This window comes from Dermacentor andersoni, chromosome 4 (assembly GCF_023375885.2).
Source record: "Dermacentor andersoni chromosome 4, qqDerAnde1_hic_scaffold, whole genome shotgun sequence".
Taxonomy (NCBI): domain Eukaryota; kingdom Metazoa; phylum Arthropoda; class Arachnida; order Ixodida; family Ixodidae; genus Dermacentor; species Dermacentor andersoni.
The window spans coordinates 213,573,022-213,589,666 of NC_092817.1; the positions used below are offsets into that span (position 1 = coordinate 213,573,022).

General features: G+C 43.9%; 1 protein-coding gene across 1 annotated transcript in view; it reads right to left on the bottom strand.

The window, feature by feature from the left end:
* Positions 1-3,092: 3,092 nt before the first annotated feature.
* LOC126538469 (nitric oxide synthase-interacting protein) overlaps positions 3,093-16,645 on the bottom strand; it is a 129,405-nt gene continuing 115,852 nt past the window's right edge. Inside the window, exon 8 of the mRNA XM_050185313.3 lies at positions 3,093-3,261. Within this exon, the coding sequence (XP_050041270.1) occupies positions 3,190-3,261 (72 nt within the window). The 3' untranslated portion in view covers positions 3,093-3,189. The remainder of the gene's footprint in view (positions 3,262-16,645) is intronic.

Below are 16,645 nucleotides of genomic sequence, written 5' to 3' on the forward strand. Positions count from 1 at the left end.
GCACCATTGAATGTTGTTTCTTTCTTGTCAAATTTGTTTCCACTCAAACAGTATATTACATCGATGCATGCGAAAATAAAATCTATAGTTAAAAGTGAAGCGCTGTCTCTGTGTATCTGTTTCTTTCTATGTCCTCGTCCAGTCACGCTTATACACTCTATCATGGATTGTAACTAACTAGCCCGCCAATGTGTTTTAGCACTTGCCGCATTTACTTGCATAATGATCGCACTCACGTAGTGATTGCACCCCTGAATTTTGTTCTCAAAATTCCATTTTTTTTTTCTTTCTCGTGTAATGATCGCACCCCGAACTTGCCACAGCGATACGTCGTGTGCCAAGTCTAGCTATTAATGATCGCACTTAGCATCTCTCGAATGCTGTCAAATGCTGCGCGACTCTTCAAGACATACCAAGCAGTCTGCAAGCACCAAACATTCTTAAGCAGATGCCCCATTTTATTCCTTTCATCACTTTCCACACTTTCATAAAAAAAAAAGCTACAACCAAACTTGCCTTGGCTTCATTATTTGTGGGCTTTATAATGGTTGTGGTCAACAACAACAAAAAAGGCACCTTTCGATTCTTCTCGTCTGCACTCGTGGGCTCGCAACAAATCGCGAGCAGCAACGATAGTAGCCATGTTTACACTGCACGTTAGAAGTGTACCCTATTCATACGCCGACGCTTGTAACACAGCCAGGATATTCGCTCACCCTTAATGAAGACAAATGCCGCAGTTTCCGCAGCATACCCACCATGTGTTTCTATGTCACTGGCAGCTAAGCACGCCCATCTCTGTTTCTGTCCCCTCAAAGTGGACATAGTTAAAAGGTACTGCCACAGGCTTGTCGATATTAACAATATTATTCATTACTCATGCGGAAGAAACTGTTTCAATGCGCATAATGTACTCACGAAAAGAAAAAAAAATCGCATTCGGCTTGCTCCGCCGGCCGCCATTTTTGTTTTGGTGTCCTGCACTGACAGCGGCAGCCACCTGCTTGTCATCCTGCAGCAAATGCGGGATGAAAAAAGAAAATGTTTCTTTTCGTGGGAAATTTAACCTGCATAATAATCACACCCCTGAATTCGCATCAATTTTTTTTTTGACAAAAAAGTGCAATCATTATGCGAGTACATACGGTAATGCTGCACAAGATTTCTGCTTAGAGTTGCTCCTTATTGCCTAGTGTTTTGATATAACACATAGAACATCTTATGCTGCTTTTGCATGCTTTCTAATTGTTCTGTCATGTCAGGTGGCATCATTTTTCATTATGATGAACATTTCGAGCTGTCATATCGAACTGTGTCCTAACATTTTTACTGTATACTGAAAATCTAACTACTGTTCGTTTACCTTCCTTTCTTTTTATCTTTGTTTATTTTGCGTTCTTTGTTTATTATTTGATTCTCGTTTTGTTCATATTTATCTAACAAAAATTATGTTTTTGCTCCACAATTGTTTTCTGTACCACCCCCCTCACGCAGTACTCCTTCTGGAGCCTGTGAGGTATATGAAATAAATAAATTATTCCTATTTAGAAGCTAATATTGCCAGCTTAAACTTTTAGTGGTGGAACTAGCACACCTGCTTTTAAATGTTTTTGTATGTGTGTATTTTTCTGCACAGATTTTTTTTTAACCACTTCTTCGAAAGGATGTCCTCTGGTCGAAGTCGACTAAAAACTCTGGCAATCAAGATTGCTGGCCTGATGAAGATCTCGAAAGAGCAGTCTGTAAAAATACATGCTGTGCAAGTTTCTAGCAATTTTAGCAACTGCGCCTGTTTTTCGTTCTGTATCTGATGCGTTGCAATGTTTTCTTTCACACCAATAGGCTTGTTAGACTAGCACATTAATAGACCCATTAGACTAATAAACCAATATATCTATTAGACTAATACACTAACAGACCTAATAGACTGTATTGGTGTCAATAACCCATAGGCTATTAGATTTTGTATTAGAATTTTTGCTATTGGCAGCAGTGCACGGACTAAAGCTTCGTCACAGAGGGCGGTGTAGACAGATGAAGAGGAGCATTGGGAACTTCACACCGCCTTGCATAAAAGCTCTCAGCTTAATCGGCACTTCGGGGAATAGATGCAGGTACCGAATTTAACAGGACAGTCGTCCCGACTCTCAAGTAAATGTCTCGATTTGATCCAACCTGGACGGCCCATTATCCCAACTTTTTGTTTTTCTGCCTGGTAACAAGAAATAGATAAGATTTCCTTTTTATTATGACAACTTGTTTGCACATCCTTCTTTTTATATTCTTTTGCACTGTCATAAACATAAAAGTAGTTTCGTTTTTGTAGTGGTTCTAGTTGTGTTGTAGTTTCTAACCACTCACAGTACCTGTATCCATATTGGTAGCCGTGTTGCAAACTCGAAGGCGACTCAGTGAGGCCAGTCACTCTCATGGTGCACAATGCTGTGTGCCCCCCAAGCGTGACTTTCCCTCTTCACCAGTGTAGTGCTCGTGCCAGGCCTGACAAACTCATTCAATTGACAGAACCAATAAGCCCCTTTATTCAAGGCACCTCACATTATTCACAAGACAAAGGACACACGGTTGGCAACTGCCAATCTGCAATATGCCCAAAGTGGGACATAACAATCCACATACACAGTGAAGCCAACTTCAAGCATTTCAGTCAGGTGATAGCACAGTGGCATCATTACCAGGTTGAATGGTGAAAACACTGTGCCCTGTGGCACTTGTGATTTCTTTGGTGCAGAGAGTGTCTGTCCTACAGCGACTTCAAATTTGCAGTCATGGAGAAAGTCGTGTATGCCCAGCGTTTGCCTGTTATACTGATGTCAGTTGCAGAAGCCAGGAATGGAAACGGCTTTTTTTTTTCTTTAATGCTTGCATGAAACCAGGCACACTACCACAAGCATTTTGAGGCTTACCTGATTAACATTAGACAAATGTGCTTGCAATCTTAGTGGAGGAATTATCTAGTCTTCGTACCCTTTTTGATAAGGTGTATGCTAAACACAATCCATAAAACTGCTTCAGTGAGGGGAAGCTTCGTCATTTAGTCACAGATGAAAGTGAAAACAGCTTTCAATATGCAATCTAGTTTCATTCTATTTATTTGTCACTCAATCTTTACAGGTGGGCGCACAATGCAAAATGTGAACAAAAACATGTCCAGTATAGTAAGCTCTTGCCTCACACAGTCATCACAGGCTTCTTGACCTTGGCATCAAGAGTGAGGTTGGTGCTTGAGTAGCCAGTGCCGCCCTGTCAAAGAAAATAAGCCATTATCAGGGCCAGTCGCAAGATATTCCACATACCTGAGAAAGCTCTAAAACCTAGTCTGTCAGGAGGTGCTTAACATAAACATGCCAGTGGAGCTATTAAGTCTCATTAAGAAATTTAATGGCCTTAAGAAAATTAGGAACTCGCACGAGCGAACAAAGTTCTTCCCCATCACCCAACAAAGAATTCGTAGTATGGAAAGATGTTCCCAGATTCATATGCTATTAAAATGTATGTGGCAGTCAGTGAGATAACATTCTCTGCATTCACACTGACACAACAAGCAAAAAATTCCCTTTTTGTGTCTGCATTACTATGTTTCCTTTGTTCCAAGAGCAAGTGAGGCCACACATTTGGCTGCCCAATGTGGAGCTCTTGGAAATCTGGACAGTTTCGTTTGGTAAGGCAAAGTGCAACCTTTGTTTGAATCAAACAAGTGCAGACATAGCATGGATATTGATTGTTAGTGTCAGTGGCATGCTTTCTGAAAAACGAAGTGATGGTTTCTGTGGCATCAGCACAATGCGTTGGCGGGCTAGTTGGTGCGAATCCATGAATACTTTGTTTAGCGCAAAACGACAGAGACAAGAAAGACGACAGGACAAGGCGCTACTCTCAACTGACATCATTTTATTGCATCACTCCTTTATAGACTGCTCAAACCAGAGGAACATGTGCAGTGAGCACCATGCGGTGGAGCCACCAACATCCGATCCCAAGAGCGCACTCATGCGACAGAATCCAAAAAACCAAATTCAGCGCTGTACAAGGTTAAGGAAGGCACACTAATGCACTGTGACCCCAAAGACTGAATGAAAAAAGCTTCCTATAACTCTCGGGCGGTGGTGTCACGGCTCTTTTTCAAAATCGTGGTATCACGAAACATGGGTTTGCACTTGCATGTTTTACAATGCTGAGCCAAATGGGAACCTGTGCCTGTTGGTATGGATCGCTCATGTTCTCTAAGGCGCTCGTTAACACAGCGGCCTGACTGCCCTACATACACTTTGCCACATGACAAGGGAATCTTATAAACCACACCGACTCTGCAATCTACAAACTTCACGTGGTTCTTTTCACAATCAGGTTTTTTACTTCTTTAGGACTTGTCTTTGAACTTGTCAACACGCTAAGCCTTTTTGCAAGTGTATTTAGAAGTATAAAAAAAGTGTGCCAGATTGATTAAAATAGTAGGACATTACGGCGGGCTAGTTGGTTCATAGCTTAAGACGCTTCTTTTAACTGCACGAAAAACGACACACGAAGGAAACACACATCACATCACAAGCCATTAAAATACCCCCAAGAGCTAGGATGCCATACAGACATACATTGTATGCACATGCAGAACACATAAAGAGGAACATATCTATGGGATAACAATGGGACCAAATTTTAGATGTCCACTGGACATCCATTTACTACATGCTTCAGGCATTTTTAGATATTCATAAAACACCTATCAAAATTACGTCAGATGCACATTGCATGAAAGTTTAGATGTCCAAGGAATGTTTACAAAGTTTATAGGCATTGTTTGTCACACAGAACTTTCGTAATGACTATGCCTTGAATATACTTTTTAGGTGCACGATGCAGTGCAGTTGGCACTTATTATAAACAGCTTTATATTTCAAATAAAATTGGTGTTTTATGAATTGAAAGCCCCCTACTTACTGTAATGCCTTGTTGGCTTTATGGGTAAAGCACAAGCAAACAAAGTCAATAAAATAAATGAGTAGAGCAGTCTTGAGGCAGGTAAAGCACAAATAAAGCATGAACAGCATTAAGAATGAGGACATACAGAGGATGTCCATTTGCAGTTTACCTGCCTTAAGATGTCCTCGAACCAACTAGCTCAGATACAGACCCTAGTTCAAAGTAAATGCAGTTAAACCTCAACATAACAAAATTTTCAATCTAACAAAGTATTTGTAGGAATCATCAGGAAGGTGGTGGCTGAATACTGCACCAAGGATGCCGATTCCTATTCTGGTGAGGGAGCGTCTTTGGTCAAGCTAAGTGGGCTTTTCAACTTGAGTTGTAGTTGTGTTAGTATAGCCCCACTCGCTCTCGGCATCTTTTGCCGGTGTCAGGCGTCACTCCAAGCCTGCAGATGGCCACTAGAGGAGGTGAAATTCAATCTCACTATCGTCAGGGGGAAAAAAGTCTTATAGAAGGATTTGAACTTCGGGCTATGGCAACTGAGCATTCGACATAGCTAAGTCAGATAAACCCGTAGGGGGCAAGGCTACCTTAACGCCAACAAGTAAAGCCCAGATGGCCCCACATGCCTAAACACTTCTTTGATTTGTACACGATAGATGGGTTTAGCTGATCGCAATGGGTAACTCAATATAGAATGATTTCTAAGCGGTTCTGGCCTTGTAGTTCCGGAATTCTTGCGTGCGCAGGCAGCCGTGAACTCGGCTAGGCAAACTACACAGGTGTTCTGACGACCTCGAACAGCACTTAAAACGAGTAGAGACATTGAAAGAAAAAAATTGAGATGGGCAGGTCATGTAATGTGCAGCTTAGATAACCGTTGGACCATTAGGGTTTCAGAATGGGTACCAAGAGAAGGGAAACGCAGTCGAGGATGGCAGAAGACTAGGTGGAGCGATGAAATTAGGAAATTCGTGGGTGCTAGTTGGAATCGCTTGGTGCAGGACAGGGGTAATTGGAGATCACAGGGAGAGGCCTTCGTCCTGCAGTGGACATAAAATAGCCTGATGATGATGATAATGATGATCAAAGTATCTAACTTTTCATAACCTGTCTACAGAACACCATGTATTTAGAACCTCAATATAGTGAACTTCGTATGCGATTTTGATATAACGAAATTTCGCTTGTGCGGCAAAGGAATGGCGAGAAAATAAATGGAAGCTTCCGTGGATGCAGATGAAATGATTAGGAAGTTTTAGATCAGGGGACGCAAGCGGCTTGTGTATGCAAGATGCGCAGTAACGTGACCCCTAGGTCTTGCGTACGCAAGCTGCTTGTGTCCCCTAATCTAAAGCTCTCTACTGAATCACAAGCGGCTGCTTGTAAGAGCACCTCTGAAATCAAGCATGGCGTGACAAGAACGATAGCTGAATTGGAGCTGCATCATGTTCCGTACAAAGTCCCAGTGCAATAGGATCCTATCACGTCCCACGTGCTTTAGTTGTGAGTGAAAGTGTGCGAGGGTGAGACAAGATGGTGGCTTCAAGACTGCTGCCTTCCTGCACGAGCAGAGGGAAAGAGGGAGAGGGGAGCTAGCTCGCAGGAAAGCGATCAAGAGGGCACAAACAAAAGCCAGGGGGGGCGGGGTTGTAAGTTGGCGTGCTCTCAATTTCTGGCGCGCGTCTCGGTCGTGGTTACGCATGGTTGTAAGCGCGGCTGAGTGCATGTGCAGCCGCGCACGCTGCTTTAGAGGTAATCTGCCGCATATGGAAAGAGTGGGCGTGCCGAGATGGCGTGGCATCATGTAGGCTCTCTTGCCGTGCATTTAGTATTGGAGGTTGTGTAATCTCGAGTTTCAGTGACTCGTTGGAGCGAGAGGCAGACGAAGCATTCGCTCTCTGCTGCCGGCGCTTTTCATAATAGTGTTGTCCCAGTGCAGGTGATGCTATCAGCCACGGGGGTGGAGTGCACACGAAAGCATGGCTGGCTTCACTTTATTTGTACCGCCTATATGAAGATATCATCGACACGGCAAGAAACTGTATCGCTCGTCACCGACTCCTAGATTCATCAAAATGAATTGTTTTCTCATTCAAACTTGATTTTTTTTTTATTGCTCGATAATTCGCAGTTCTGTGGCCTCTTCCCATGCAAGAAAAATCGATGGGCGACTGTACTTATTTCCATAAAAGGTCGAATTTCAATATAAAAAAATTTGGATAAGGAAGCAAATTGACGACTTTTACCTACTTCGTTATATCGAGGTTTAACTGTAGTGCACTTTGGGGCTACAGTAAATATGAGGTTGCGTGAGGAATTTGGAAAGGAGTAATGGTGCTAGCACTAATTTTCATAAGTTCAATTCTGTGGATAAGACAACTTTTTCGGGTTGGTAGTAGATCAAAGGTCGATGGGCCTGTTGGTATTGGGGTCTCACGGTAAAATCACAATGAGGCAATGCAGACTAGCATGGACTGGGACTCTTTTGAAGATGGAGAAGCACTGAGCAAAATTTGTTTCGAAGGAAAACATAGGAAAATTAATGAAAAGAAATGGGTGGCTAAAGCGCACACATACAGTCACCGACCGATTTTCCGGACTCCAAAAATTCGGACATGCCCGATTATTCGGTCAGCTTCGCGGCACCGCCGTTCTCCCCATAGATCATAATGTATAACAACTGCCGAAAGTTCGAACACCTTGCAACCTCTCGTCTGATTTTTCGGACACTCCTTGAGCCAACTCGATCGAGGGCATCATGCACCGACTCTGACCGGCGCATAGTTCGACTTGCTGAACGCCATTTTTGTTTTGAACGGAGCCTCCTTGCTGCCCCACGAAGTGGCGCTACTGGAAATCCCCGCCCATCATCATCGTTTCTGCCTGGTTCGATAGAGTGGCCGTACAGCATTTCTGATTTCAGCTTAGTAAGCCATGTCAAGACAATCCAGCAGCTGATTTGTTTCTTTTGCGCACGACGCTGCGAGCAGGCCACGTTTTTCGTTTGTGGGACTGGTGTCGGCACGGTGGTGTTTGCTTTGTGTGCTGTGTCGAGGTTTCGGTGTTCCAACGCGGCGTACGGAAACATCGCGTCGAGTGTCTAATGGCGCCGACAGTGCCCGCGCAGACTGCGCTGGGGAATGCCGGCAAGCGGGTGCCGGGAGGCCTAAGATTTGTCGCCTTCCGATGTGCTCCCTACTGATGCGGAAAATGTTCTGCCGAGACCTGCGCAGTGGTTGCATTGCGATTCCGGACACCGTCTCATTTGACAGTTTCACAGGTGCTGACACTGCTGTACTGACATGAGCAGAACTCGACGACGGCGAGATCATTCGTCAGGTTTCTGCTGCACCCATTCTCCATGCTGCACCGCCGGACGATGACTCCGAGTCGGAAGATGACGCACCATGTGCTACGCTGCCGTCGCATGCGGAGCGTGCACAAGCAGTGACTGTGCTTTCAGCCGCCTATAGTGACCGTGCGACCCTCTCCGAGATTTAGGCTTATCTGATTGCGCGTAAACGGAACAGCGTGCAACGGCACACTCACGATTTCTTCAAGCCTAATGCCAAGCCCCCGAATAAGTGCGTGGAAATAAAGGATTTCATTTTTTTTTCTTAATCTGCTTTGTCGGACACCTGTTTATTCGGACATTTCCGTAGTCCCCGTGAGGTCCGAATAAACGGTCGGCGACTGTATCTGTATTTCAAAAGCGTGGACACAGAAGGGAGGAAGAGGTCAAGAAAATTGGCAACCAAGTACAAGGTTATTTAAAGTGTAAATAGACATTACACAGTTGTCAAAAATAAAGTGAGAGGAGTGCAGACACTTTTAGAATAAGGGTGCAAATTAACACAGGTGAAGGAGAACGCATTAATCCAGTCAGCTTGAGCCCCTCTTCTAAAAGCTATGCGTAACCGCATAACCCAACAAGGAGATAGTAAATTGGATGCAAAGAATGTTAACAAAAAAAACTTGGATATGTACAAATACAGCAAGACAGAAATATAGAGGGAACAACTGTGCGATAACACAAAGGGCAGTGCCTTGGTTTTTGAGGCCCTAGTTGGTTGCCTGAGGACCAAACATATAGACCGCATGCATAGTGCTGACAACCCTGTGCGCTCATGGGGTTCCTGCCACGATTGTGAAGGGTATACATGCGGGCAAGAGCACTACTCAGGATGCATGCAGGTAGTTTGTGGATCGCACGGGCTCTGCTACAGGTCTTGTGGTGGGTGGAGTGTTCACCAACCAACATGGCCCTGCGAACGCAAGCTTGGTTCTCTGCAACAGGATAAATAGGATATATCTTGGCATGTTCCGCCACTTGTGCCACGAATGACTCACGACTACCACAATGCAAAATTAGACTGGGTCAGCTCACAACTTTAGAAAAAAGGGACTCCTGCAAAGCGGATGCACACAAGTCTCGACCAATGGGCGCGCACTCTAGACTGACGTCATGAGCCTGACGGCCGGTGACCTCACCGATGGAGAAGATGGCCGCTCGTGCTTCGAACTGGGCCGAGTCACGTCAGTTGTGTGCATCTGCCCCTTGTCAGAGTGAATTCCCAAACTCTTTGTGGTGGTCTATCATGCTGGAAATATTATTGAGAGTTTGTGATGCACCATTTATGCCACGTGCATTTATTCTGAGCCGTGATCCGGCAGCGAAAGATTGCAGTGAGCATCGCTGACACTGCGCTTCGTCTGAAAACAGGATCCCGTGGAGACACATCGCTACAAAGAAACATCTTGCGTGTTTGTTCCATGGTGTTGTGTTTTGCTCCAAAGTGAAGTTACATCGAGGAAAGTTTCCTAAAGGTACTGTGTCGCTGTACAAAAAAATAAAAAAAAACGTGAAAAGGAACGAAAAGGAACCTACCACATTCTTGAATATAAGTTTGTGAAAACATAAAATGAAAAAAAAAAATCTTATGCTATTTAAAAGCAAGAGTCTTTGTGTAAAATGATGAATAAAGAATTTTTGTACCTTTCCTGCCTCGATCGTCTTCCCGCCCAAGTTTGTAATGGTTTCAATAAATGCATTGTTTTTTTAAGTACTCGTTGAATAGCAATTGATTCATTTTAAGCTGGGAAAATGCAAGCTGGTGTTTTATCGGCAATCTTCTCGAGCCGGTCGTGCTCGATTTGCACCATCCAACTTTAGACAAACAGTTTAAATGCATAGTAGGGTCATTGAATTTTGTTCCTAGACCTTTGTCAATGGCCCGGACACAAGGGTGCGCAGACACTGACACTCGAATCGTTCAATTAGCACAGTGTCATCGACAACTGTGTGCCGAAAAACTCTTGTTTTGCAAACTTCAAAGCTGCACACCTTGAGAAAAAATTGCCCAGTGATCATGCAAAGCCCCTACTGCAAAACTGTTCAGTTTTCACGATTGCGCTGTGTACCCACAATGAGCGGCTAATCGTTTTTTGAGCAAAACAAACACAACCTCAGACTCAAGCCAAAGCATTTGCGGCACTTTCCAGCACAATACTCTCATAGTGTTCCGTGACCTCCACACACCCCCTTAAAAGAACTCACACCTTCGAAGGTTGCCAACTGCCACCGTCTTCAGCGACCCTGACGATGACCAGCTTGACGATGACCGGACTTGCAGCGATCTGTATGAGGCTGTTCATAAAATTGCCGGCCAAGAGGTTGAAGACGACTTCCAGACATTCGCGTTAGCTGACGCTGCTGCTCCCGCAGTCACCCCAGTGACAGATGCGGAGGTACTAATTGACAATACACTATTGGTGGCCCCAACGAGGACAAAGAGCTGACGGACGAAGAGCCCCGTGAAGTGCTAACTATGGTGCAGACGCGGCAGTACCTACGCCTGGTGCAAAATAAAGTTGAATGCAAGGGCGGCAACCACGGCCTCGAGCAATGCTTGTTCAAATTAGAGCAGGAGTTGCTCGCGCCAGGTAAGAACTTGAAACAGACAAAGCCCACTGCCTTTCTTGAATAAAGCTTTCCTTCACTGAATACATTGTATTTTGACTTCCTCACAGTTGTGGCACAATTAAAGCTCGACTGCTTTAGCTTTTCTCTGGTGGTCATTTATATCGAATTACCGCTTATAACGAATTTATTTGCAGTCCCGCTGACTTTGTCAAAGCGAGGAATTACTGCATACCCAAGACTGGTTATAGTACACACCCTTGCCACCTTGAAATTCAGAAGTGATGAGAAGAGAATAGAAGATAGGAAAGATGTAAAACTAAGAGAGAAAGAAAAAGATTGGAAAGGGGGACAGGAAAAGCAAGTGCCAACTTCCCCCAGTGGATCAGTTTGGGGGTGCTGCCTTTCTCGTAGGCAGCACCCCCGAACTGATCTAACCCTCCAAACCTCCAACCCTCCAAATGCGGGAGGGTTGGATGCATGTAATGAAATTGTCGTTGTAGTATGGAAAGGTCCTCCAACTTTCGCTCACGGCCAGGGTTGGGCCTTCAGTAGGCATGTTCTCACAACACACAAAACACCTGGTCATGCACACACCCGTATGGGGCCTTGGTGGATGCTCTTCATTCTTATCTCTACGCACATGTGCTCTATGTGCATATGTCTACTTTCTCCAGGAATAAGTTGGAAGTCCGAAACGGACCTACTTACATGCCCCCCTTTTGTAATCGAAGTGACTGCATCGTGCACATTATTATTTTAAACACGAGTAGCGTTAAGGACCCCGTGTTCCACAAAATTTGGTGTTGGAGTCTTTGGATTTGTTCGTGTGCGAAAGCTTCCGCATATATTTACGTGTATGTAATGGCAGTGCAGCTTATCCACTCTCAATGGCTCAACCTTCAACATAGCATAAGATGGATGTACCCCGTGTCTCGTCGCCTTTCGGGTGAGAGAAGCGACCAGTTCCACCATTTTTTTGCAACTCGATTTAAGTGCTGTTCGTGGTCGTGCAAAAGTCTCATATACCTGGCCGTGTTCACGGTCAGCTGCGTACGTGGGATTCTGGAAATACGAGGTCAGAACCATTTAGAAACAATTCTATATTGTGCTACCCATATTGTTTTGCGCAAGTAAGATCCTCTGGTCTGAAATTCTCCACCACAAGGTGGCTTCGCAGCATGCAAGGTTATCTGACTGAGCTAGCTTAGATGCTCGGTTGTCATAGTCAGAAGCTCGGATCCTCGAGTTTCTTTTTTCTGTTATATACACGTTTTTTCAAGTCTGAAGGTGGTAATATCGAATTCACTTCCTCCGGTACTCTACATCTCCAGACTTTGAATGGCGCCTGACACTGGCAAGAACGCCGAGAACTACTGAGGCTATACTAATCTAATTAGGAAGATCCACTAAGCTTCAACAAATACACTCCCTCGCCAAAACAGGAATTGGCCTCCTTGGTGCAGTATTCGGCCACTACCTCCCTCATGACTCCTACAATTAACTCATGGCCCTCAGTCCCCAGCAGCTGTGAAGCACCAGACCAAGCCAGCAGTCAGACCTGTAATGCAGCAGAGGGCGCTAAAGAATCTCTGGACCCAGAGAGGCATCCAACAGAAACTTGACCCTGGCAACCTTTAACAGCTGAACTCTGTCGAGTGAGGCTAGCTTAGCACGACTCTTTGAGGAACTATCAGGCATCGTTTGGGATATCATTGACTTTAGTGAGATTAGAAGAACTGTTGAGGCTTATACAATGCTGACTAACGGCCACGTCCTCTCCCATAGAGGACTCCCAGATAAGAAGCAATACAGTCGAACCCACTTACAACAATATTCAAGTGCCATGAAAATTCCATTGTTATAATCAATAATTGTTATAACCGGGTTGCATCAAAAAATCAACATAGATGGCAGAGCTGATGTGAGAAAATGGTGGGGAGGCCAGTGCCCCTCCCCACCACTGATTGTGTTCACTCGTTTTAACTGTTTCCTGGGCGCTCCAATCGCTGGTAACAAGCCACGGCTGCCGGCATTAAAGAATGGCACTGCTATAACAACTGCAAAGAGGTGCCACAGGAGGCAAGCGACATGCAAGCGCCGCAGAGGCATCACTTTTGGTAGCGCCAAAAGGGGCATTTTAAATATTGTGAGAAGGCTGCCGCAGCAGCCTATCAGCTGGAGAAGTCCAGAAGAAACACTGAGGAGAGATCGCCAAAAGCATCTCGCCACGTACTTCTCACTGACTTGCATGGACGAAGTCTATGTCCGTCAGCCATGCATGCCTTACGCGAAGCTTGCCGACATCCTTTTCCAAGGCATCCAAGCGCTCCACGTAGTGCAACGGAAGGTTTCTTGCAAAAACAAAGCCCCGGAGGGGTCTGAATCATGCCGGGCCTCCTGTGAGGACAACGTTGAGGCAGCCTGCCCTACCGCATCATCGCTGCCGTGATGATCAGATGATTAGTGGGCGGATCAGCCATCAATAATCTTACTAACGAGCTGGGTGAATCAGTAACAGATTTAACCTGCGCAAATATGTTCAACAACACGTTTTCTTCAGTCTTCACTAATGAAATGGACACACTTCCTACCCCGCCAACTACAAATATACAATGCAACATGTCAGCCATCACATTCACAGTACGTGGGCTTTTATCTGTGATAGAAAATATTAAGTTGTCTTCATCATCTGGCATCGAGGATGTTAACTCTAAACTACTGAAAACACGAAAGACATTTCTGCAGAGTTTCTATATTTATTATTTTCACAGTCGCTTTCCACAGGCATCATGCCAGACGAGTGGAAGATGGGGAAGGTTACTCCAGTCTACAAATCGGGCAACAAAAATTCTCCCCTAAATTACGGCCCCATCTCATTGACAAGTGTTCCCTGCAAGATCATGGAGCATGTAATCTCTTCTCATATTATGAGCTTTCTAGACACTAACAACTTCTTTCATCCTTCACAGCACGGGTTCCGCAGGGACCGTTCTTGTGAGACCCAGCTTGCACTATTTCTTCATGATGTTCATGTTAATCTTGACCGTAACATACAAACAGACGCCATATTTTTCGATTACACAAAAGCGTTTGACAAAATCGCTCATCAACGCCTATTACTAAAACTTTCTCGTTTGCATTTGCATCCTGATATCCTAAAATGGCTTGAGCAATTTTTAACTAACCGCTCACAGTATGTCTCATTTAATAACCACGCTTCAAACATTACACTCGTCACATCAGGCGTACCACAGGGGTCCATCCTTGGCCCCCTTCGTTTCTTAATTTACATTAACGACTTACCCTTGCATGTGTCCTGCCATATCCGTATGTTTGCCGATGACTGCATTAGTTACAGCGCAGTCAATACCATCACTGACCAAATAACACTTCAATCCGACCTTAACCGGGTACAAGAATGGTGTGATGTTTGGCTGATGACACTCAACTCTAACAAATGCAAACTAAAAATGAAACTCGAATACGCATCTGCAATCTGGGATCCACATCAAGCATATCTCACCAATGCCCTCGAGGCAGTTCAAAATCGCGCCACCAGGTATATTCATTCCACATACTCTTACAATGTCAGCATATCATCTTTAAAAAAAAGAATCTTCCTTATCGCTTCTATCCCTTCATCGCCGCATTGCCACCCTCTCCCTCTTCCACAGGTTCTACTATTCGACGCTTAATCGACCACCATACATTGTTCCCCCAATGCGCCGGTCACGATGCATTGGCCATCCCCAGCAAGTAGCACAACCACATTCACGCACAAATACATTTTCAGCCTCATTTTTCTACCGAGCATCTAAAGACTGGAATGGCCTTCCTCATCAAATCACTGCCATCACCTGCTCTTCACAATTTGTTCAAGATATAACAACTTTTTATTTACAGAATTGAATGCATTATAACATTTGTTTGTATATGTTGTATTCCCACCCCTTATGTAATACCCCTACTACGGGGTCTTTAAGGAAATAAAATAAAATGAAATGAAATGAAAAGAAGTGTTAGATAGGGTAAAGTGCAGTGATCATAGGTTACCGAGGTCTAGGATCCACCTCAAGTTCAAGAGAGAAAGAGTAAAATTGGTCAAGAAGAAACAGGCCAGCCTAGACGTAGTAAGGCTAAAAGCAGACCAATTCAGGCTGGTACTTGCTAATAAATATGCAGCCTTAGAACAGTGAGATGAAGATGACATACAGGTAATCAATGAAATTGTAACTAGGCTGGCTTCAGATGCAGTGATTGAAGTGGGAGGTAATGCACCAAGGCAACCAACAGGTAAGCTCTCCCAAGCAACAAAGGACCTAATAAAGAAATGACAAAGAATGAAAGTGTCCAACTCAAGAGATAAGATAGAATTTGCAGAAATGTCAAAACAGATCAAGGAGAAAATAAGGGATATTCAAAAATTATAACGTACGAAAGACTGAGGAAGCAGTAAATAATGGACGCAGCATAAAATCAGTAAGAAGGAAACTTGGCATACGACAAACCAAAATGTATGCACTGAAAGGTAAGCAGGGTAATATCAGAAATCTCAAAGATATAGTAAAAGCAGTGGAAGAATTCTATGCTGACCTGTACAATACCTGGAGCAGCCAGGTTACCTCCATTGGAAGTAGTAATGAAAATGTTACAGAGGCTCCTTCTATAACTTACAATGAAGTTAGAAGAGCATTAGACATGAAATGAGGAACAGCACCAGGTGAAGATGGAATAACAGTAGATTTAATCAAAGGTGGAGGAGACATCATGCTTGAAAAGCTTGCGGCCCTTTATACGAAATCTTTCACGACTTCAAGGGTCCCAGAGAACTGGCAGAATGCCAGCATCATACTAATCCACAAAAAAGGACACAGACATTAAAGAATTGAAAAATTAGAGGCCCATTAAAAATATTCACTAAGATAATTTCGGATCAGCCACCTTTCTATAGATAATTTCGATTAATAAATAGATAATTTCTGATAGAATAAGGGCAATACTTCAGTCAACCAAGGGAACAAGCTGGCTTCAGGAAGGGATACTGTACAATGAATCACATCCATGCAATCAATCAGGTAATCGAAAAATCTGCAGAGTACAAACAGTCACCGATACTGAAGTTCTTGCCGATCTACCTAATTTTAATGTTTTCCGTGGGGACAGCAAGGGTTCCAGAAGAGGAGGTGTACTAATTGCCACTAATCAGCAATTGCCTTGTTCTGTTATTAACATCTGATCAGAGCTTGAAATACTATGGGTAATCTGCCGTTCCGCACCTTAAACCGTCACACTAGGTGTCTACAACAGACCCCTCTACAGCAATCCAGGTTTTTTTTACAACCTAAACGATAGCCTAAATCAACTTAATGCTACACATCCCAACACGTGCATTCTCCTTTCTGGCAATTTTAATTTCCTGTCTATTGACTGGCAGAACTTAACACCAACAAACAATAAAGAAATAACTAACTTCCTTTACGTCTGTCTAAATTTCAATCTCACCCAGTTAGTAAAAGAAACCACAAACGTCCTACGTGAATCGCCAAACATCTTGGACCTTAGACTAACTAATCACACTGAAAGTTTATCGACTCTTACTTACTTCCTTGAAATTAGCAACCACAAAATCCTACACGCTACTTTCACCTTCATCCCGGAATCGTGCCAAACGTTCCATAAGACGATTTGCCTTTACGACAAAGGCAATTACAATGAATTTAACAACAATTGCTCAGTTTTGTTTTTTCAAACTTCGAAAGAGGTTTCCACGACTGG